Here is a 22,468-nt window from a genome sequence, read left to right on the forward strand (position 1 = left end):
AGGATTCTTAAGTCCTTTCCAGCATTAAAATTTCCATGATAATATCAGACCTCTTTTGCATTTAACTAGACTCTCCATGTTTCAGATCTTTTTATATTTTTTATTATTTATTAAAATTTTTTTTTTTTTTTAATTTTTAAGTAGGCTCCACATCCAGCATGGAGCCCAGGGCAGAGCTTGAACTCACAACCCTGAGATCAAGACCTGAGCTGAGATCAAGAGTCAGACACTTAACTGACTGAGCCCCACAGGTGCCCTCAGATCTGCTTTTTAAAGTGTATCAAAAATTGCTTGAAAGGATAGATATCATATTGTAAAGTACAGTATAAGGATTTAAACTTTGAGTCCTAGAGTTTGTTAACCATAGTGTCTTACTTTCTTTGTCATATTAGACTTCAAAAATATGAAGAGCAAGAGTATGAAGATGTCACACTGTCAGAGGATCAACCAGCTAAAGTAGCAGAAAAAGAAACCTCGAAATATAAAACATTCAGAATGCTTTCTGTACCCCTGAAGTCAGAGGAAACAGGAGAAATCTGTCAAGATTACTACTCTCCAGGCATGCCAGTTTATGTTTTCTTTTATGGAGATGGAAAGAAGTTTTCATAGCATTAACTTAAGAATAACGAGTGAACTACATTGCAATACTAGTCTATTTTCAGAGTACGAGGTTCGGTACTTTATTGATTTCGTTAGTCGTAGCTGTTGGTGAGATCTTCAGATATAGAGCTTGTCTCTTAAAAGGAACGTGATCTAAGTAATCCTCACCATAAAAATAACAGTGCTATCGCTGCCACCGCCAAGAATATCTGACATTTCTGGAGCAACTTAGAGTTGACTTCACTCTTGCCTGCATGTCATCTTTCTTGGGGTTTGTGTGAGATGAGGACCCTCAAGTTGGGTCCGCGTTCCCTGAAGGCCCTGCTGCCTTCTGGCTGTGCTGTGACCTCCTCTGTGCTCTTGTCTGCCGGGGCCCTGACTGCTCCTTCACGGGCCCCTGTTCGTCTTCCTTCCCTCCACTTGTTTCCCCCAACTGCACTATTAACAGTATGTAAAACGATTTGTTTAACCACACTTCCTTTTTTACCCTGCTCTTCTCTATCCTCACTTTTACAAAGCTTGCTCTTTGATCTCCATCCATGGCCCCTTCTCCCCCCAGCAGCCTGTTAGCTGTGTCCCTAACTCTTCCCACTTCCCTCCTCTGCTCCTGGGTTGGCAGAACTGCAACTCAGTGTAATTGTCCGTTTTCCCGGCCTTCCCCCTCATACCGGTAAGCCTTTTTGCAGAAAACTTTCTCACTCACATGGGTTCATTCTTTTCCTGAATCGTGGTCTCCAGCATCAGTGGGGTGTTCAGCACTGCCTGGTGCCCTTTTATGTCTCCATTGAGCTTTGCCTCTCATTACTGCATCTCTTTACACTGTCACAGTTGAACCATAAGCCTGTCCTTGATTATGCTTCCTACTTTATAAAAAAAAAAAATAGAAGGAATCAAAGGGAAACCTCTAACTTGCAGCTCCCTGGCCCCATTTTGGTACTTGTCTCACTTCTGCAGCTCCTTTTTTGCCACGTCCTCAGGAATGTGGGGTCATCTTCCATTCTGATAGCTCTTCTCTGTCCATGCATAAACACGCTGCAGGCTCCCTGTCTTCGACCAAACAGCCCAGCAGCACTGTTGGGCCTGTGATGCCTTTTTGCACGACAAGAGCAGGCCCCCTCCCCCCCACATACTTCCTTCTCCTTCCCTCCTCACGTGAGTTCCGACACCCATTCCATTCTCCCCAGTGTCACCAGATACCTCCACATGGCTAATTCCTAGTAAAAAGAATTAGTCTGTACATCAAATAATCTTTCTCTTACTGGACTAGTCTACAACATTTTATTCTTTTGACCACTTCCTTCCTTCCTTTTCCCTTGACTTCTGAGGAGACTACTCTGTCGGCCCTCTGTCTACTTTTCTGTCTGCTCTCTTTTGGTCTCTTTCATGGATCTTTATTTCTTTATCTGCCCTTTAAATGTTGTTGCTTTTCAGGTTTTTTAGGTTCTGCCAAAATTAGTGTTCCCTCTGTGGACTAGACTATAGCCTGACGATTTTAAATAACAATACATTTTTTAAAAATTTCTTATTAAGTATATACCCAGAGCATGTAGGTGCTTCTTGCAGTTGCCTTTAGTCTCTGTCTGAATATGGTATGTTTGCTTTTCTGAAGGAGCCTAAGAACTTTGGCATACATTGGGCAAGAATGTTTTATCTGACAGATTAAGACAGAGAGAGTGCCTGGGCCTTCTAGCTAAGTGTTTGCAGGCCTGACAAAGCTTCCTTTCCAGCAGAGTGGAAAGTAGAAGTACCTTGACCCTTCTGTTACTTTCCTCAGTAAAGGAGGAAGCAGAAGTACAAGCTGGATAGGAATACAAGGGCCAGGCCGAGCAACAGCTTGTTGGCTTTGTTAGGGATTTGGGGCGTTATACCATGAAGATAAAAGCCACAGAAAGGTTTTACACCAAGAGTTAACACGATCAGATTTCTGCTTTGCAGAGATCACTGGCTGCAGACTGAAGAATAGATTGGAAGGGAACAGGAATTGATACTGGAGCTCAGTTACGAGGCTTTGGATATTCTGAAGGTAGGATTATCAATGTAATGGGTTGGTGAGAGAGAGGTGGTGTCAAAGGTGATAGCTAGGTTTCTGGTTTGGTATAATGAATAGTGGTGCCACTCTCTGAGATAAGAAGCCCTGAAGAAGGGATTTGGGGACGGATCATGGTTCAGTTTGGGTCATGTTGCATTTGAACTACCTTCGGTCCATTCCAGTGGGGATGTCAGGGAAGCAGTTGACTATATGTATCTGGGGCTCAGAGAAGCCAGGGCTGAGGTGATGCATTTGGAGTAATTATGTGGGTGGAAACTTAAGGCACAGCCATGGGTGAGATGGCCTCAGGAAAGTGTCTGAAGTGACACAGAGACAGGGCCAAAGAACTGTAGCAGCTCTGGCCTGGATAAAGGAGGGTGGCTGCAGTGCACACACGGGGATGGTCAGAGTCAGGCTAGAGAGAGTGATGAGCAAGAGGGTGGCTGTGGGGTATCATAGAAGCCAAAGGAGAAAATGTCATCAAAAATGAAGGAGTAGGTCCTGGTTATGTTGCTGATGTAAAAGGATCCTGAATTCACCTCTTCCCACAGACACATCAAATCTACAGCCACATATGTGACAGTTTTCTCTGGAAAACACCCCAAAACTAGCTGGTCAACTCCTGCACAGTGGGTGAATAAAGAAAAAAGCCACTTCAGAATGGGTAGGGGAGGCCAAGACACAGTCTCACTGTAAACCATACCTGTGGTACAGCAGCCCACATTCAGGAGTGAACTCACAATCCTGAGCTGCTCCCTGAGGAGCATAGAGTTGGAACCCCTACATTGGGCACCTCAACTTTTAAGACTTGCGCCTGAGAGATGAGCCCCCAAACCAGCTAGCTTTGAAAGCCAGGGCTTGGATCCACGAGACCTACAAGGCTACACTGAACTGAGAAACAGTTCTTAAAGGGCTCGTGCAGGCTTGCCACCCCAGGGCACAGTGCACAGGCAGGTGGGAGACTAAAAATTCCCAGTTGTTCAGTGAAAGAGGCCTATTTGCTTATGTTAAAGCTTTGCTCTGAGGGTCAGGCTTCTGATTTAACATACATCCAAGTGCCTACTGAAATGTTCTCCAAAAATGGAAGCTGGCAGAAGCCATCCTTACCCTCTCCCTCTCCCTCGCTCCAGGTCCCCAGTATCTCCCAGAAAGGAGCATGTCCTCTCATCTGATTTTTGTGGCTGCCACCCTGGGGATACCACTAGATGTCCTGACTGGTGGCCAGAGGGCCTATACTCTCAGGTCCCATAGTTCTGTAGTAAGTGGAGAAAGAGTTCTTAACTGGCTCCACCCAGGGCCCAGCCCAGACCCAGCAGACTGAAACACACCCCCAGTCTCTCTGGGAAAGGGGCCTATTGGCTTGTCCTGGAGCTTCAGCCTGCAGGACAGGCTTCTTGTTTGGGGCACATCTAAGAGCCTACCTAGGTACTGTCCAGGGACAGAGGCCAGTGGGCGCCATCTTGGTGCTGTCCTTCTGCTTCATTCTGGGTCACTGGGATCTCCTGGGGTGGGAACGTGTGCACTGGTCTGGCACCCTGATTTTTGCATCTGCCACATAGGAGATGCCTTTTGACCTCCTGGCTCTGGTGACCATGGGGCTTGCACATGTGAGTCCTGGTGAACTGTTACAAGTGAAGAAACATTTCTTACAGGCTCCCTGTCCCCGAGGGCACAGAGCAGAGATAGCATACTGAGGTGCACCCACAGTCTGGGAGAATAATGTTGTAATGAGGGGGTAGGTTAATCATTTATATGCTAGTTTGAAGGTTAAAAGATAAAAGTAGTAAAAAGAACTACAAACACAAAATTTTGTTAATGGATACAGAGGATAAAAAGATGTAAATTGTGGGTGCCTGGGTGGCTCAGTTGTTAAGCGTCTGCCTTCGGCTCAGGTCATGATCCCAGGGTCCTGGGATTGAGTCCCACATTGGGCTTCCTGCTCAGTGGGAAGCCTGCTTCTCCCTCTCCCACTCCCCCTGCTTGTGCTCCTGCTCTCGCTGTCTCTCTCTCTGTCAAATAAATAAATAAAATCTTTAAAAAAAAAAAAAAAGATGTAAATTGTGAACATCAAAGACATAAAAATGTGGGATGGAGGAGTAAAAATGTAGAATTTTAGAATGCATTCAAACTTAAGTTGCTATCGACTTAAATAGGTTGTTATAAATATAAGTTGTTTTATGTAAGCCTCATGATAAGCACAATACAAAAACCAATAGTAGATACACAAAAGATAGAGAGATGTAAGAATACACTTTAGAAAGCCCTCAGATCACAAAGGAAGAGGACAAGAGGAGAAGAAAGGAACAAAGGAATTACAAAACAGCCAGAAATCAGTTGTCATTCTTTTAAATGTAAATGTACTAATTCTCCAAACAGAAGATATAGAATGGCCAAATGGACTTAAGAAAAAATGACCTATCCATATGCTCCTTACAAGAGTCCCACTTCAGTTGCACAAACATGCACAGACTAAAATGAAAGGATGGAAAAGATTCCATGCAAATGGAAACCAGAAGCTGTGGTCATAATTGACTGTAATGAGACGAAGAGTCAGTATATAATGATGATGATAAAGGGGCCAATAGAGCAGGAGATTATAACATTTGTAAATATGAACTCAACATAGGGGCACCTACATACATTATTAACAGACCTAAAATTGATAAAAAGACAGGAATAGTGGGGGACTTTAACACTGCACTTAAATCAATGGGACAGATCATCCAGACAAAAACAAAAAAGTCCGCCAAAACAATAAGGAAACATTGGTGTTAACATGTAAGCCCAGATGGATTTAATAGATGTAGTAGAACATTTCATCCAAAAGCAGCAGACTACACATAACTTCTCAAGTGTTCGTGGGATGGACGTTCGCCAAGATAGATCACACAACAGGCCACAAAACAAGTCTCAATAAATTTAAGCAGGTTGAAATCATGCCAGGTATCTTTTCTGCCACAATGGTAAAAAAACAAAACAAAACAAAACCTAGAAATAAGTTAGAAAAAGAAAACTGGAAGATTCGCAAACATGGAGATTAAGCAACGTGCTACTGAACAACCAAAGGCTAGGGCACCTGGGGTGGCTCAGTTGGTTAAGTGTCTGCCTTTGGCTCAGGTCATGATCCCAGGGGCCTAGGATTAAGCCCCGCATTGGGCTCCCTGTTCAGCAGGGAGCCTGCTTCTCCCTGTCTATGCCACTCCTCCCGCTGTGAGCTGTGTCTCTCAAATAAAATCTTAAAAAAAAAAAAAAAAACTGGAGGGGGAGGAGCAAGATGGCAGAGGAGTAGGAGACCTAAATTTCATCTGGTCCCAGGAATTCAGCTAGATAGGGATCAAACCATTCTGAACACCTACAAACTCAACAGGAGATCGAAGAAAAGAGTAGCAACAACTCTCTGAAAAGAAAAGCGACCACTTTCTGGAAGGTAGGATGTGCGGAGAAGTGAATCCGAGGCGATATACGGGAAGATAGACTGCGGGGAAAGGGAGCCTCCATCAGCCGCTACCGGCAAGTGATAGAGCCACAGAGCACAAAATCGGAACTTTTAGAAGTCGGCTCTGCTGAGGGACGTCGCTCCAGTGGCTAAGTGGGGGGTGGAACCCTCACGGGACAGTGTGATCTCAGGACCCTGGGGGTCACAGAAAGACCGGGGGTGCCTGAGTGCGGCAGAGCTCCCAGGTATCAGAGCAGGGAAGCCAGCTGCAGAGACGGAGCCGAGGCGCAGGGTCTCAGCTCAGGGTTGCCATAAACCATGATCTGTGGCACAGTCGGGCCCCTGCTCCTCCAGCAGGGACCCAACAAGTAGCAGATCCGGGGAGACTCCCATTCCTCCCCCGGGAGGAGCGGCATGGGAGCATACCTCAGGGATGTGCTGGGTTTGGAGACTCCACACGGGGTCGGGTGCCAGAGACAGAAACGCTCGGTCATAGGCCAGGTGAGCACAGAGTGCGGCCAGAGACCCGGGAGATGGGAGTGATTGACTGCTTTTCTCTGGGAGCGCACTGAGGAGTGGGGCCCGAATTCTCGGCTCCTCCGGGGTGGAGATTGGGAGGTCGCCATTTCACTCTCATACTCCAAAGCTGTACGGAAAGCTTGCAGGGAACAAAAGCTCCCGAGAGCAAACCCAAGCAGATGACTTAGCCCGTACCTGGCAGGGGTGTGGCAATTCTGCCTCCGGCAAAGACATCTGAGAACCACGGCAACAGGCCCCTCCCCCAGAAGATCAGCAAGAACAGCCAGACAAGACCAAGTTTACCGATCAATGAGAATGGCAGAACTCCAGCACTAGGGGAATACAGCACATAGAATTCATGGCTGTTTTCCCATGATTCTTTAGTCTTTCCAAGTAAATTTTTTAAATTTTCTTTTTTTCTTTTTCTTTTTCTTCTTCTTCTGTTTTTCAACCAACATCTTATCAATCCCTTTTTTTAAAAAAATTTTTTTATTTTTCATTTTTAGAGTCATATTCTATCCCTTCATAGTAGTTAACCTTATTTTTGGAATGTATATTTATAAGTTGTTCTCTTTTTAAAATTTTGGGATACAGTTTCTTCTAACAGACCAAAATACACCCTAAATCTCTAGTGTATGGCTTTGTTCCAATTTCCTGCCTGATCACAGTCTCTCCCTTTTTTTTTTTAAATCCTCTTCCTTTTTTCAACCAACAACTTATCAATTCCTGTTATAAAATCTTTTATAATTTTCATCTTTACAGTCATATTCCATCCCTTCATCGTACTTACCCTTATTTTTGTACATATATAAGTTTTTCTTTCTTTAAAATTTTGGGAGGCACTTTCTTCTAACAGACCAAAATATGCCCCAAATCTAGTATGTGGCACTGATCTATGCACCAGCCTGATCATATTTGATCATATTCTTTTTTTTTTTTTAATCTTTTTCTTTTTCCCTTTTTCTTTCTTTCCCTTTCTTTTCCCCAGTTTCAGGTCTCTTCTAATTTGTTTAGTGTATATTTTTCTGGGGTCATTGTTACCCTGTTAACATTTTGTTCTCTCATTCATCTATTATCTTCTGGACAAAATGACAAGGCGGAAAAAATCACCTCAAAAAAAAGTACAAGAGGCAGTACCAACTGCCAGGGACCTAATCAGTATGGACATTAGTAAGATGTTGGAACTATAGTTCAGAATGACGATTTTAAAGATACTAGCTGGGCTTGAAAAAAGTATGGAAGATATTAGAGAAACCCTTTCTGGAGAAATAAAAGAACTAAAATCTAACCAAGTCGACATCAAAAAGGCTATTAATGAGGTGTAATCCAAAATGGAGGCTCTAACTGCTAGGATAAATGAGGCAGAAGAAAGAATTAGTGATATAGAAGACCAAATGATGGAAAATCAAGAAGCTGAGAAAAAGAGAGATAAACCACTACTGGATCACAAGGGCAGAATTCGAGAGAGCAGTGATACCATAAGATGAAACAATATTAGGATAATCGGGATCCCAGAAGAAGAAGAAAGAGAGAGGGGGGCAGAAGGTGTATTGGAGCAAATTATAGCAGAGAACTTCCCTAATTTCGGGAAGGAAACAGGCATCAAAATCCAGGAGGCACAGAGAACCCCCCTCAAAGTCAATAAAAATAGGTCAACACCCTGACATCTAATAGTAAAACTTACGAGTCTCAGAGACAAAGAGAAAATCCTGAAAGCAGCTGGGGGATAAGAGGTCTGTAACCTACAATGGTAGAAACATTAGATTGGCAACAGACCTATCCACAGAGACCTGGCAGGCCAGAAAGGACTGGCAGGATAAATTCAGAGCACTAAAGGAGAAAAATATGCAGCCAAGAATACTATATCCAGCTAGGCTGTCATTGAAAATAGAGAGATAAAAAGCTTCCAGGACAAACAAAAACTAAAGGAATTTGCAAACACCAAACCAGCCCTACAAGAAATATTGAAAAGGGTCCTCTAAGCAAAGAGAGAGCCTAATAACATAGACGAGAAAGGAACACAGACAATATACAGTAACAGTCACCTTACAGGCAATACAATGGCACTAAATTCATATCTTTCAATAGTTACCCTGAATGTAAATGGGCTAAATGCCCCAATCAAAAGACACAGGCTGTCAGATTGGATTACAAAACAAGACCCATCGATATGCTGTCTGCAAGAGACTCATTTTAAACCCAAAGACTCCTCCAGATTGAAAGTGAAGGGGTGGAAAACCATTTACCATGCTAACGGACACCAAAAGAAAGCTGGGGTGGCAATCCTTATATCAGACAAATTAGATTTTAAACCAAAGACCGTAATAAGAGATGAAGAAGAACACTATATCCTACTTAAAGGGTCTATCCAACAAGAAGATTTTGTTGGATCTGAAGGGGTATGTGCACCCCAATGTTTATAGCAGCAATTTCCACAATAGCCAAACTGTGCAAAGAGCCAAGATGTCCATTGACAGATGAATGGATAAAGAAGATGTGGTATATATAGACAATGGAATATTATGCAGCCATCAAAAGGAATAAAATCTTGCTATTTGCAACGATGTGGATGGAACTGGAAGGTATTATGCTGAGCGAAATAAGTCAATCAGAGCAGGTATCATAAGATCTAACAATTGTAAATATCTATGCCCCTAACATGGGAGCAGCCAATTATATAAGCCAATTAATAACAAAAGCAAAGAAACACATCGACAACAATACAATAATAGTAGGGGACACCCCCCTCACTGAAATGGACAGATCATCTAAGCAAAAGATCAACAAGGAAATAAAGACTTTAAATGACACACTGGACCAAATGGACTTCACAGATATATTCAGAACATTCCAACCCAAAGCAACAGAATACACATTCTTCTCTAGTGCCCATGCAACATTCTCCAGAATAGATCACATCCTAGGTCACAAATCAGGTCTCAACCGGTACCAAAGGACTGGGATCATTCCCTGCATATTTTCGGACCACAATGCTTTGAAAGTAGAACTCAATGACAAGAGGAAAGTTGGAAAGAACTCAGATACATGGAGGCTAAAGAGCATCCTACTAAAGAATGAATGGGTCAACCAGGAAGTTAAGAATTAAAAAAATTCATGGAAACCAATGAAAATGAAAACACAAATGTTCAAAATCTTTGGGATGCAGCAAAGGCGGTCTTCAGAGGAAAGTATATAGCAATACAAGCCTTTCTCAAGAAACAAGAAAGGTCTCAAATACACAACCTAACCCTACACCTAAAGGAGCTGGAGAAAGAACGGCAAATAAAGCCTAAACCCAGCAGGAGAAGAGAAATAATAAAAATCAGAGCACAAATCAATGAAATAGAAACCAAAAGAACAGTGGAATAGATCAATGAAACTAGGAGCTGCTTCTTTGAAAGAATTAATAAGATTGATAAACCCCTGGCCAGACCTGTCAAAAAGAAAAGAGAAATGACCCAAATAAATAAAATCATGAATGAAAGAGGAGAGATCACTACCAACACCAAAGAAATACAAAGAATTATAAGAACATTATGAGCAACTCTATGCCAGCAAATTAGATAATCTGGAAGAAATGGATGCATTTCTAGAGATGTATAAACTACCAAAACTGAACCAGGAAATAATAGAAAACCTGAACAGACCTATAACCACTAAGGAAATTGAAGCAGTTATCAAAAATCTGCCAACAAACAAGAGCCCAGGGCCAGATGGCTTCCCAGGGGAATTCTACCAAACATTTAAGGAAGAATTAATACCTATTCTTCTGAAACTGTTCCAAAAAATAGAAATGGAAGGAAAACTTCCAAACTCGTTTTATGAGGTTACCATTACCTTGATCCCAAAACCAGACAAAGACCCCATCAAAAAGGAGAATTACAGACCAATATCCCTGATGAACATGGATGCAAAAATTCTCACCAAAATACTAGCCAATAGGATCCAACAGTACATTAAAAGGATTATTCACCACGACCAAGTGGGATTTATCCCTGGGCTGCAAGGTTTGTTCAACATCTGCAAATCAATCAGTGTGAAAAAATACATTAATAAAAGAAAGAACAAGAACCATATGATCCTCTCAATAGATGCAGGAAAAGCATTTGACAAAGTACAACATCCTTTCTTGATCAAAACTCTTCAGAGTATAGGGATAGAGGGCACATACCTCAATATCATAAAAGCCATCTGTGAAAAACCCACAGCGAATATCATTTTCAATGGGGAAAAACTGAGAGCTGTCCCCCTAAGGTCAGGAACACGGCAGGGATGCCCACTATCACCACTGCTATTCAACATAGTATTAGAAGTCCTAGCCACAGCAATCAGACAACAAAAAGAAATAAAAGGCATCCGAATCGGCAAAGAAGAAGTCAAACTGTCACTCTTTGCAGATAATATGATACTTTATGTAGAAAACCCAAAAGATTCCACCCCAAAACTGCTAGAACTCATACAGGAATTCAGTCAAGTGGCAGGATATAAAATCAATGCATAGAAATCAGTGGCATTCCTATACATCAACAACAAGACAGAAGAAAGAGAAATTAAGGAGTCGATCCCATTTACAGTTGCACCCAAAACCATAAGATACCTAGCAATAAATCTAACCAAAGAGGCAAAGAATCTGTACTCAGAAAACTATAAAATACTCATGAAGGAAATTGAGGAAGACACAAAGAAATGGAAAAACGTTCCATGCTCATGGATTGGAAGGACAAATATTGTGAAGATGTCAATGCTACCTAGAGCAATCTACACATTTAATGCAATCCCTATCAAAATACCATCCACTTTTTTCAAAGAAATGGAACAAATAATCCTAAAATTTGTATGGAACCAGAAAAGACTCCGAATAGCCAGAGGAATGTTGAAAAAGCAAAAGCAAAGCTGGTGGCATCACAATTCCGGAGTTCCAGCTCTATTACAAAGCTGTCATCATCAAGACAGTATGGTACTGGTACCAAAACAGACACATAGACCAATGGAACAGAATAGAGAGTCCAGAAATGTACCCTCAACTCTATGGTCAGTTAATCTTCGAAAATCAGGAAAGAATGTCCAATGGAGAAAAGACAATTTCTTCAGCAAATGGTTGGGAAAATTGGACAGCCACATGCAGAAGAATGAAACTGGACCATTTCCTTACACCACACACAAAAATAGGCTCAAAATGGATAAAAGTCCTCAATGTGAGACAGAAATCCATCAAAATCCCTGAAGAGAACACAGGCAGCAACCCTTTGACCTCAGCCACAGCACCTTCTTCCTAGACACATCGCCAAAGGCGAGGGAAGCAAAGGCAAAAATGAACTATTGGGACCTCATCAAGATAAAAAGCTTTTGCACAGCAAAAGAAACAGTCAACAAAACCAAAAGACAACTGACAGAACGGGAGAAGATATTTGCAAATGACATATCAGATAAAGGGCTAGTATCCAAAATCTATAAAGAACTCATCAAACTCAACACCCAAAGAACAAATGATCCAATCACAAAATGGGCAGAAGACATGAACAGACATTTTTCCAAAGAAGACATCCAAATGGCCAACAGACACATGAAAAAGTGCTCAACATCGCTCGGCATCAGGGAAATCCAAATCAAAACCTCAATGAGATACCACCTCACATCCGTCAGAATGGCTAAAATTAACAAGTCAGGAAACAACAGATGGTGGGGGTGCAGAGAAAGGGGACCCCTCCTACACTATTGGTGGGAATGCAAGCTGGTGCAGCCACTCTGGAAGACAGTATGGAGGTTCCTCAAAAAGTTGAAAAAGAGCTACTATATGACCCAGCAATTGCGCTAGTGGCTATTTACCCCAAAGATACAAATGTAGGGATCTGAAGGGGTATGTGCACCCCGATGTTTATAGCAGCAATTTCCACAATAGCCAAACTGTGGAAAGAGCCAAGATGTCCATTGACAGATGAATGGATAAAGAAGATGTGGTATATATAGACAATGGAGTATTATGCAGCCATCAAAAGGAATGAAATCTTGCTATTTGCAACGATGTGGATGGAACTGGAAGGTATTATGCTGAGCGAAATAAGTCAATCAGAGCAGATATCATATGATCTCACTGATACGAGGAATTCTTAATCTCAGGAAACAATCAGGGTTGCTGGAGTGGTGGGGGGTGGGAGGTATGGTGTGGCTGGGTGATAGACATTGGGGAGGGTATGTGCTGTGGTGAGTGCTGTGAATTTTGTAAAACTATTGAATCACAGACCTCTACCTCTGAAACAAATAATACATTATATGTTAAAAAAAAAAAAAAAAGAAGATAGTAGGAAGGGAAAAAAGAAGTGGGGGAAATCAGAGGAGGAGATGAACCATGAGAGACTATGGACTCAGAAACAAACAGGGTTCTAGAGGGGAGTTGGGTGGGGGGATGTGTTAGCCTGGTGATGGGTATTAAACAGGGCATGTACTGAATGGAGCACTAGGTGTTATATGCAAACAATGAATCATGGAACGCTAATCAAAAACTAATGATGTAATGTATGGTGATTAACATAACATAATAAAATTTAAAAAAAAACCAACCAAGGGCCAGAGGAAAAAAATCAAGGGTGAAATTTAAAAAAATGCCTGAGACAAATGAAAATGGAGATACAGCATACCAGAACTTACAGGATGTAGCAAAGCAGTTAGAAGAGGGAAGTTCATAGCATCACAGGCCTACTTTGATAAATGAGAAAAATCTCAATTGAGGAAGTAGAGAAAGAACAAACAAAGCCAAAGGTTAGTAGAAGAAAAGAAATAACACATCAGAGCAAAAATAAATGAAATAGAGACTAAAAAGACAATAGAAAAGATCAATGTCACTAAGAGATGGTTCATTGGAAAGATAAAGTTGACAGACCTTTAGCAAGAATCATATACACAAAAAAACTTGAATAAATAAAATGAGAAATGAAAGAGGAGATGGTATAGTGGATACCACAGGATCAAAGAGACACTATGAACAATTATGCACCAACAGATTGGATAACCCAGCATAAATGCATAAATTCGTAGACACCTACAACCTACCAAGACTGAATCATGAAGAAATAGAAAATTTGAACAGAACGATTAGTATTAAGAATTTGAATCGGTAATCAAAACCTCCCAGCAAACAAGTACAGGACCAGTTGGGTTCACTGGTGAATTCTGCCAAACATTCAAAGAAGATTTAATACCAATCCTTCTCAAATTCTTCCAAAAAATAAGAGAATACTTCCACACTCAGTTTACAAGGTCAGTATTACCCTGATATCAAAACCAAAGATGGCACAGGAAAAGAAAATGACAGACCAATATCCCTGATGAATATGCAAAAATTGTCAACAAAATATTAGCAAACCAAATTCAGCAATGCATTAAAAGCATGAAGTTCCTAAGAGAAAACATATGTGGAAACATCTTGGATATTGGTCTTGGCAGTGATCTGTTTTTGGATTGACACTAAAAGCAAAGGTGACAAAAGCAAATATAAACAAGTGGGACTATATCAAACCAAAAATCTTCTGCACAGTGAAGGACAACACCAACAAAATGAAAAGACTATGAAATGGAAGAAGATATTTGCAAATTATGTGTCTAATAAGGGGGTCATATCCAACATATATAAAGAACTCCTACAACCCAATTGCCATAAAAACCAAACTCCAGTTAAAAATGGGCAGAGCTCCTGAATAGACGTTTTTCCAAAGACATGCAGACAGCCAACAGGTAATTATCAGGGGAATGTAAATCAAAACCACAATGAACTATAACCTCACACCTGTTAGGATGGCTAGTATCAGAAGACAAGAGATAGCTAGTGTTGGGGACAATGTAGAGAATAGGGAACCCTCATGCACCGTTGGTGGGAATGTAAGTTGCTGCAGCCACTGTGGAAAACAGTATGGGGGTTCCTCAAGAAACTAAAAATAGAACTACGGTATGATCCCATAATTGCCTTTCTTCATATTTGTTTAAAAGAAATGAAAACTCAGAAAGATGTATTACACCCCCACATTCATTGCAACATTATTTACAAGACATAGAAATAAACTATTGATGGATAAAGAAACTGCAATATGTATATAGGATGGAGTATTATTCAGCCATAAGAAAATGAAATCTTGACATTTGTGACAACATAGATGGACCTTGACAGCATTGTGCCAAGTGAAATAAGTCATCAAAAGACAAATACAGTACGATCTCACTTATATGTGGAATGTAAAACAACAACAACCAAACTCAGGAATACAAAGAACAGGTTGGTGGTTGCCAGAGGCAGAGGTTGGGAGTGGGTAAAATGAGGGAAGGTGGTCAAATGTATAAACTTTCAGCTATAAATAAATAATGGGGACGCACTGTACAGCATGGTGAGCGTTGTTAATAGTAGTGTGTTGTAAATTTGGAAGTTGCTAAGAATAAATCTTAAAAGTTATCACAAGAAAAAAATTGCAACTATGTGATGAATGTTAGCTAGACTCATTGTGATGATCATTTTGCAATATGTACAAATATCAAATCATTATATTGTACACCTGAAACTAATACAATGTTATTTATCAATTATGTCTCAATTTTAAAAAAGGAAGGAGCAGTAGAAAGTAGTAATAGTCAAATGAGGACTGAAAATGCCCATTGAATTTACTGACACGAAGGATGTGGTCACTTGAGTGCTATTTAAGTGGAGGTCCAAAACTCAACTAGAATAGATTAAGAAGTAGGAGTAGATGAAAAAATAGAATAGTGAATACATGCAACTCTTTTGAGAAGTTTGTGAAGAAAGGTGAGAGAGCTCACCAACTAGAGGGAAATGTGGTCTCGGAATAGGTGAAGCTTGGTGGCAGCTCGAGCTTTATGGTGGGAGCTTGATCCGCAAAGGAGAATAGTTAATGCAGGCATGAGGAGATGGGGTCCAATGGAAGGGCAGAAAGGATTGGTTTGGATGGAAGGAGAAACAGCTCCCCTATGAAGTCAGAGGGGCAGGACGAAAGGACGGTGTAGGGGTGGGTTCGTTGGCTTACTTAGCACAGGCACGTTGAAGGAATTCCCGTCTGGTGCATCTGTGTGCCCTGGGAAGTAGGCATGGAGATCCGGTGAAGGAGAGCGATTGGAAGGTGAAGGTGCAGGGCTTTGAGGGGCATCTGAGCTAGCCTTTGCAAAGCCAGGCGGGCAAGTGAGCCAGGCAAACAGTAGGATTTCAGATGAGTGTTCAGGGGCCATTTGTGATTCATTAACATGGATTTCGAAAGTTACCAGTCCACTCGTGTTTGGGCCTTCGTGTAACAGCACCGAGCTATGCAGACATCGGCACACTGAGCATAGAGTTGGCTTCTTCCAGGGCCACTGTTCTGCCTTGGAGATGAGATCAAGGGTGAGCGTTGAGGCTACTGGCAAGAGTGTTGTTGAAAGACAACGTAATTTCAGCGGGGTCAAGAGCAAGATGAAAAGCAGCAGAGGGATGATGGGTAGTAAGTCATGGGGCTGTGAACTGGAGGTGCCGATGAGGTCAAGAAAAGTGGTGACGTCGGGAGTTCCGAGCAGGCTGGGAGAGGTCGGCTGACGCGGACTAGAGAGGAGAGGGTGTTTAGAGAGTCGGGCGGGGGTGTGGTGTCAGCCACTAGAGTAAACCAGGGGGTTTACTCCTGGGAGAGTAGGCCCTCGCTGAGCCAGGGCTCCAGTCACTGAACGGCCATGCCGGGAGTGGAAGCCAGCGAAGCCTGGAAGGGTCTGAGGTTGTGGGAAGGCATGAGCTCTGGGGGAGTGTTTTTTTTTTTTTTTTTGAGAGGGGGCAATTTGTAAGGATTTGGAAGTGGTGAACGGGAACAGGGAGAGAAACAAGCCCACTTGCGGATATCGAGGCATTTGGGGTGCTGGCTTATCAATAACCCCTGCTTGAGAGGCCTGCATGTTGGTGAGGTCTGGGAAATTACCAGGCTCCCATTCAGGCCTGGGAGTGAGCGGGAGAAGCTCTTGGAGTAGCCGTCAGGGAGAAAGGCAGGTTTGCATGGTTCTCTCACATACTTTCCACCGGAGTCCATATTTCGTCGTGCGGTCTCCTGAACAAGACTTCCGTTTTCTTACCTTTCTCTGTACCCCACCTGCAAGTAAAAACCTTACCATCATTCAGTGTTTGATTCCATGGAGCAAGATGGGTGTGTGGTCTCTTGATTATACAAATAGGGACATGTTCTTTCTCTATCCCTCTGTCTGTGTCTCCTCTCAGTTATGATTATTGGCTGAAATAGAATATACTGGCTGTTTCGCTTGTACTTGTTTTGTTTGTAATTATTGTGTCTTACCCCCTACTTAATTGTAGCTCAGTGCTGTACGCTACATAAATCTTCCTTAAATCAATGAGAAAGTGTAAAATTAATTGCTTTTGAAAAACTGCATTTTCAATAATTTCCCCATTCTTCATGCTGAGAATCCACCAATCAGGTAAGTCATAGAAGGAATCTGAGAAATAGACTGTATGTGACTTTTCTGCATTTCTAAGCATTTTCTGACCTCAGTTATCAAACTATAGTAATAAAAAGCTTCTGTTATGTTTTTCACATTTTAAAGATTTATTATGATAAAATTAATATTTATCTTTGTAAGCACTTACTGTGTGCTTTTTTTAAAAAAAGATTTTATTTATTTGTTTGGGAGAGAGACAGAGAGCATGAGCAGGGGGCGGAGGGAGAGGGAGAAGCAGACTCCCCGATGAACAGGGAGCCTGATGTGGGGCTTGATCCCAGGACCCTGAGATCATGACCTGAGCTGAAGGCAGACGCCTAACCGACTGAGCCACCAGGCATCCCCTACTGTATGCTTTAAACTTCCTTTTAACACTCTGTGAGGTTCTCACTTCAGCAGTCCTCGTTTCACAGCTGGGTAAAGAAAGGCGGATGGGTTACTTAAAAAGTAAATCACAGCACTGAGTGGCAAAGCTTCTAACTGCTTGGAATACAGGCGGTCTGACTCACAGCCTGTGCTCTTAAAAACTGAAATTGTATCCTGATCCACCGTATGGCCTGGCATGTGGAATTGCCATGGTATTATTTATAGCTCTTGCTGGTTACTCAGTTAATAATGCTTTTCTTTTCAGATTACTTCCAAAAAATTGGAACTCAGCAAGATCCTTCAAAACCCGATTCTCATAAGAAGAAAGAGAAATCAAAGGGAAAAAAGGATCAAACTCACGCTTGTCCAAAGGTTAAGAAAAAAAGGCTTGTGTCATATGATACAACAGGTGTGTAGTATCACCAACCCAGGCTTTTCAGAAGACGTGACATTTTTTTCAGATAATTTTGTGGTTTTATGTATTTGACTTTAGAAGAAACAGTCTTATTGAATTTTATGTTTGGTTGCTTAAAGAACTGTTAGTTTTTTTAAATCTTTTTGAAAATCTAAAATATCGGTAGACTGAAAAATTGGCAGAGTCTGTACCCTGACTATGTTCTTAAGTAGGAACAATCTCTGAAGGTTATGGTTATAGAATTGGAAATACAGTTGTATGGCTTTGTTTTATCCTTTTAGTAAAACTTTGTGGTCTCATTATATTTAATTCTTTTGTGTCTTTGTCTGACACAGTTTAAATTCCCAAATAAATAATTCATTTAAACTGATTTTCCTCACTCAGGCTTTCCAGTTTGTACTTTCTCTATACCTGAAATTCTTATTTGTATTAATATCTTAAGTTTGACAGGAAAAGGGAAACTTTTCTGTGTTTCACTGATACACTGTGGTCCGAGGCAGATTAGTCATAAAGCTATTGAAACCTAAATAGCCTTCATGTTTTTAAAAAAGAAGATCTTCACTATTATAAATGCCTCCAGTGGCGCAAAACCCCCCTCCCGGCAAGTGCAGACAGCAGCTGGGAGTTTGATGGAGCTTTGCTCCTAGGACTAGGTCAGTCTGTGTGGCATTTTTGAGATGCAATGGGGATGTAAAAGGAGATTTTCCTGGGTGAGCCTGCCCTAATCTGATGAGCCTTTAAAAAAGACCAGAACAGTAGTGGATGCCACGCTGCTGCCTTTGAAGGGGCAGACTGCCATGCTGTGGAGAGGGCCCTGGGGCAAGGACCCCAAAGCAGACTCTCGTGGCCGACAGTAGTGCCCGGTCAACTGTTAGCCAGGCGCGCAGCCCCCGAGAAATGACTTCTGCCAACAATCCAGGGGAGCTTGGAGGCAGTTCTTTCCCTAGCCATGTCTCCGGATGAGGGCATTGTCAGCCAACACGTTCATGTCAGCCCTGTGAGACCCTTAGCAGAGGACCAGCTAAAATTTGCTAGATACCCGACCCCTGGAAATTGGGGGGTCATAAACCCCCAGTTTGCGGTAATTTGTTATATGGCGGCAGAAAGCAAGTACAGAAGTAAAGTGGTAAACAAGTAGCTCAAGGCCCTCCCCTTTCCGCCGCTGTCCTCAGTTCCACTTGGGCCAGCTGACAGTCACACTCACATGGGTGACTGTCCTTTCCATGGATGCTTTTATGTATTGTCTACATTTATATTTGTCCATTGAGGGAGTTTAAAAATTTGTCACATAGGTTTTGACACTCCTTCCTTCTAAAGCCCCGGAGCCTTGCACTTCTCCCTTTAAATGAAGGCCCAATTTAGTGACTCAGTTCTAACCAATAATACAGTGGGCGTGGTAGTTTGCAGTTGTACAGAGTAGAACATGGTGGAGTGATGCTCTGTGCCCTCCAGGACTAAGTCAGGACAGACATAGAAATCCTGTCTCCTGCGCGCTCTCTGGGGGCCGCCAGGGTCCTGTGACACACGTACGCAGCCCTGCAGAGAGGTCCACTGGAGAAAGAACTAGACCTCCTGCGCATCGCCACATGAGGGAGCTGACCGGGGAAGGGGTTCTCCAGCCCCAGGAAAGCCTTCAGCATTTTGCTTGCAGCCTCATGGGAAACTGAACTCCTGACCCATAGAAACTGCGAGATAATAAATACTTGTTTTAACCTCTAGATTTTAGGACAGTTGCTCACACATCAATAGATACCTAATGCATCCATAAAACATATGGCATTATTTTGTGTATGCAGAAGTGCACACACCGTATTGACCAGAATAAGCTAGATAGAGAAAAATACATGTGGTGTGATTCTACTTATAGAAAGTAAACACTAGGAAAAATTGGCCTCTACTCTTAGAAAGCAGGATACTGGTGACTTCTGTGGGCATGGGCTGAAGTGGGAATAGGAACTGGGCAGGGTTTCAAGGCAAACTTCAGGAGGCCTAGTGATGCTTTTTTTCTTGATTGTTCCAGTGCTGGTTCCAGGGTATATTAATGTCTGAAAATGCATCAAGCTGTATGTCTATAAATGATATGTGTACTTTTCTGTGTGTATGTTATACTTCAGTAAAAGCTTTAAAATATGCACATACATGATGTTTTATTGTGTCCTTTTGTAACCTGTCCTTTTGAGATCACTCATGTTGATGTGTGCTTTTGGAATTTACTCTTTCTCTCTTTTAAGATGACTTTTTGTCTAGAATGTCCTCTTTTCTCTTTTTAACCCTCTCAAGTCTTATGTCAAGATCCATTTTTATGAGACTTCTATAAAGCTCTCAGTGAGGTCCCTAGTCTGCAGTGATCCTCTCCTTGGAGTTAACACAGTACTTACTAGCAGTATGGCTCATTTGACAATTTCTATATGTTATCTTTCATTATGAGGACACATTCACATGGTGGAATAATATAATTACTTACATTCTAAACTCCAAGGCAGCAGAAGTTCTGTTTTAAACCTTTTTTTTTTTTTTTTGAGAGAGAGAGAGAGTGGGGGAAGGGGCAGAGGGAGAGAGAGAATCCCACACAGACTCCATGCCCACTGCAGAACCTGACGTGGGCTCCATCTCATGACCCTGAGATCATGACCTGAGCTGAAATCACTAGTCAGACGCTTAACCGCCTGAGCCACCCAGGGGCCTTTCTTAAACTTCTTAAAAGAACAGTTTTATTTTCATTCTAAAGATAGGTGATTTTACCCTTAAATGCTGGAACTCTTCATTAAGCACTGTCTTCACTGTTACTCCTGTTCAAGTTTCTGTCCGGTGATAGTGCTTCTTCAAGGCTATAAGATTAGAAGGTGAGGGCACTAGAAGCTCAGCCCAGCGCTCACTGATGAGGTTTTATTGTGTCTATAACAGAATGGTTGTGTTACGCCGTTCTCCCTCTCTTTTTTTTTCATGGTTTTTTTCTCTTGAAAGTTGCAATTTCCTGACCTTACTTCTGGTACCTGTATTCTTGACTCACTGTGAAAGTGGAATACAGGCTAGTCTCCTCGTAGTTCTGATATAAAGAATTGCTGTCTTGGATCATACCATACACCCAGCATGCTAGGACAGTGCTTCACCCTGCCATGCTAGGTGTATAATGGATTGTCTCATTTTAGTAAATATCCGTGATTTTCTTTCTTTTTTTAAGATTTATTTATTTGTCAGAGAGAGAGAACACAAACAGGGGGAGCAGCAGAGGCAGAGGGAGAAGCAGGCTCCCTGCTGAGCAAGGACTGACCTTACGACCCTGGGATCACGACCTGAGCTGAAGGCAGACGCTTAAACAACTGAGCCACCCAGGCATCCCTATCTATAATTTTCTGAATTAATCTGGCTTTTTAGAAAAATTTCCCCCCAGCATTTTGGAGGATACATATTTTCTTTAAGTTTACTACTTATTCCGAAAAATCGTTATTTTAAATTTGTCCTAAATCGCTTCCATTCTCCAATGGTCTCTATCAGTTCATTAAATCTGCCGGGTCGCCACCAAGAATGGATGTGTTAATTTATGCTTTTGCAATATTGCATAAGAGGAATACCGTGGTCAGCAGTTGATATTTTCTAACTTAATTTTTTGCAAGTCTGGTGGGTGAGAATGGCTTTTTCGTTGTAATTTTAATTTATTATTTTCTGATTACTAATGGGGTTGAATATTTTTTGGTATGTTTACTGGCCATTTGTCTTTTCCAATAAATCATTCACCTTTCTATCAAAATGTTTATTTCTTATTGGGAAGAACTCTTTAAATATTTGATATGTTAATCCCTAGCTTCTTATGTAGGTTATAAACATTTTATCCTAACTTGATAATTACGGTGGCTTTTCTGCTGTATAAATTGCCAAGTTTGAAGAAGTCAAATTTATTATTTTTTTTAACATGCTTTGATTATTTTTCAGGAACATATATTTTCTTCTAGTATTTCTGTAATTCCTTTTCCACATTTACTTCTATAATCCTTCTATAATTTATGCTTGCATATAACTGCATAGTTTTCTAAATGTCTAACCACTTTCCCATTATGATTTATGAAGTTAATGATTGCTCTCCTGATTGAAATACCTTTTTCACTTACTAGATTGTCTTTCGTAAGTGGTCCTATCTCTGGTCTCTAATTGGTTTTGCCGATCTGTTTTCCTATGCCGTCAGCATAGGAAGGTGATTTCGATAGATGTGCGTTTTTATAGCCTAGTATGTATGGCTTACCGCTCAGCTGGACATAAACACCTTGTGCCATCCCTTATGCTAGTGTCAGCCCCACCCCTTCTCTCTTCTATACCTAATACTAACTGGCTTTCTTCTCAATTAAGTATTTTAAACTTCTCTCCTGTTTAAGCAACTGAGAGGGCCCAGACTAGGGTGAGACAGGTGAGGTGCCTAGGGCACAAGGTTAGAAGAAGAATTTACTCTTAGGGTTGTGTAGGACCATATCCTGGTCCTGACATTGTTTTATACAACAGTTCACGTCCTATTTAGTCCTGAGTTAAGAAAGCTGTTTTGATCAGTTGGTGATCTAGAGAACCAGAAATCTTGAACAACTTCATAGCATTGCTGGTTTTGCCAGCAGGGTTTCTGGGTTGCTTCTCTTCCCGTGATTTGTTTTATCAAGAA

The 22,468-nt window shown here is 41.6% G+C and overlaps 1 protein-coding gene across 1 annotated transcript in view; it reads left to right on the plus strand.

The window, feature by feature from the left end:
- DNAH14 (dynein axonemal heavy chain 14) overlaps positions 1–22,468 on the plus strand; it is a 357,723-nt gene that overhangs the window by 21,418 nt on the left and 313,837 nt on the right. Inside the window, exons 8-11 of the mRNA XM_035008404.1 lie at positions 393–538; positions 665–670; positions 3,101–3,133; positions 17,707–17,820. Of these exons, the coding sequence (XP_034864295.1) occupies positions 393–538; positions 665–670; positions 3,101–3,133; positions 17,707–17,820 (299 nt within the window). The remainder of the gene's footprint in view (positions 1–392; positions 539–664; positions 671–3,100; positions 3,134–17,706; positions 17,821–22,468) is intronic.

The sequence above is a fragment of the Mirounga leonina genome, unplaced genomic scaffold (genome assembly GCF_011800145.1).
Source record: "Mirounga leonina isolate KUSES-001 unplaced genomic scaffold, KU_Mleo_1.0 Mir_152, whole genome shotgun sequence".
NCBI lineage: Eukaryota > Metazoa > Chordata > Mammalia > Carnivora > Phocidae > Mirounga > Mirounga leonina.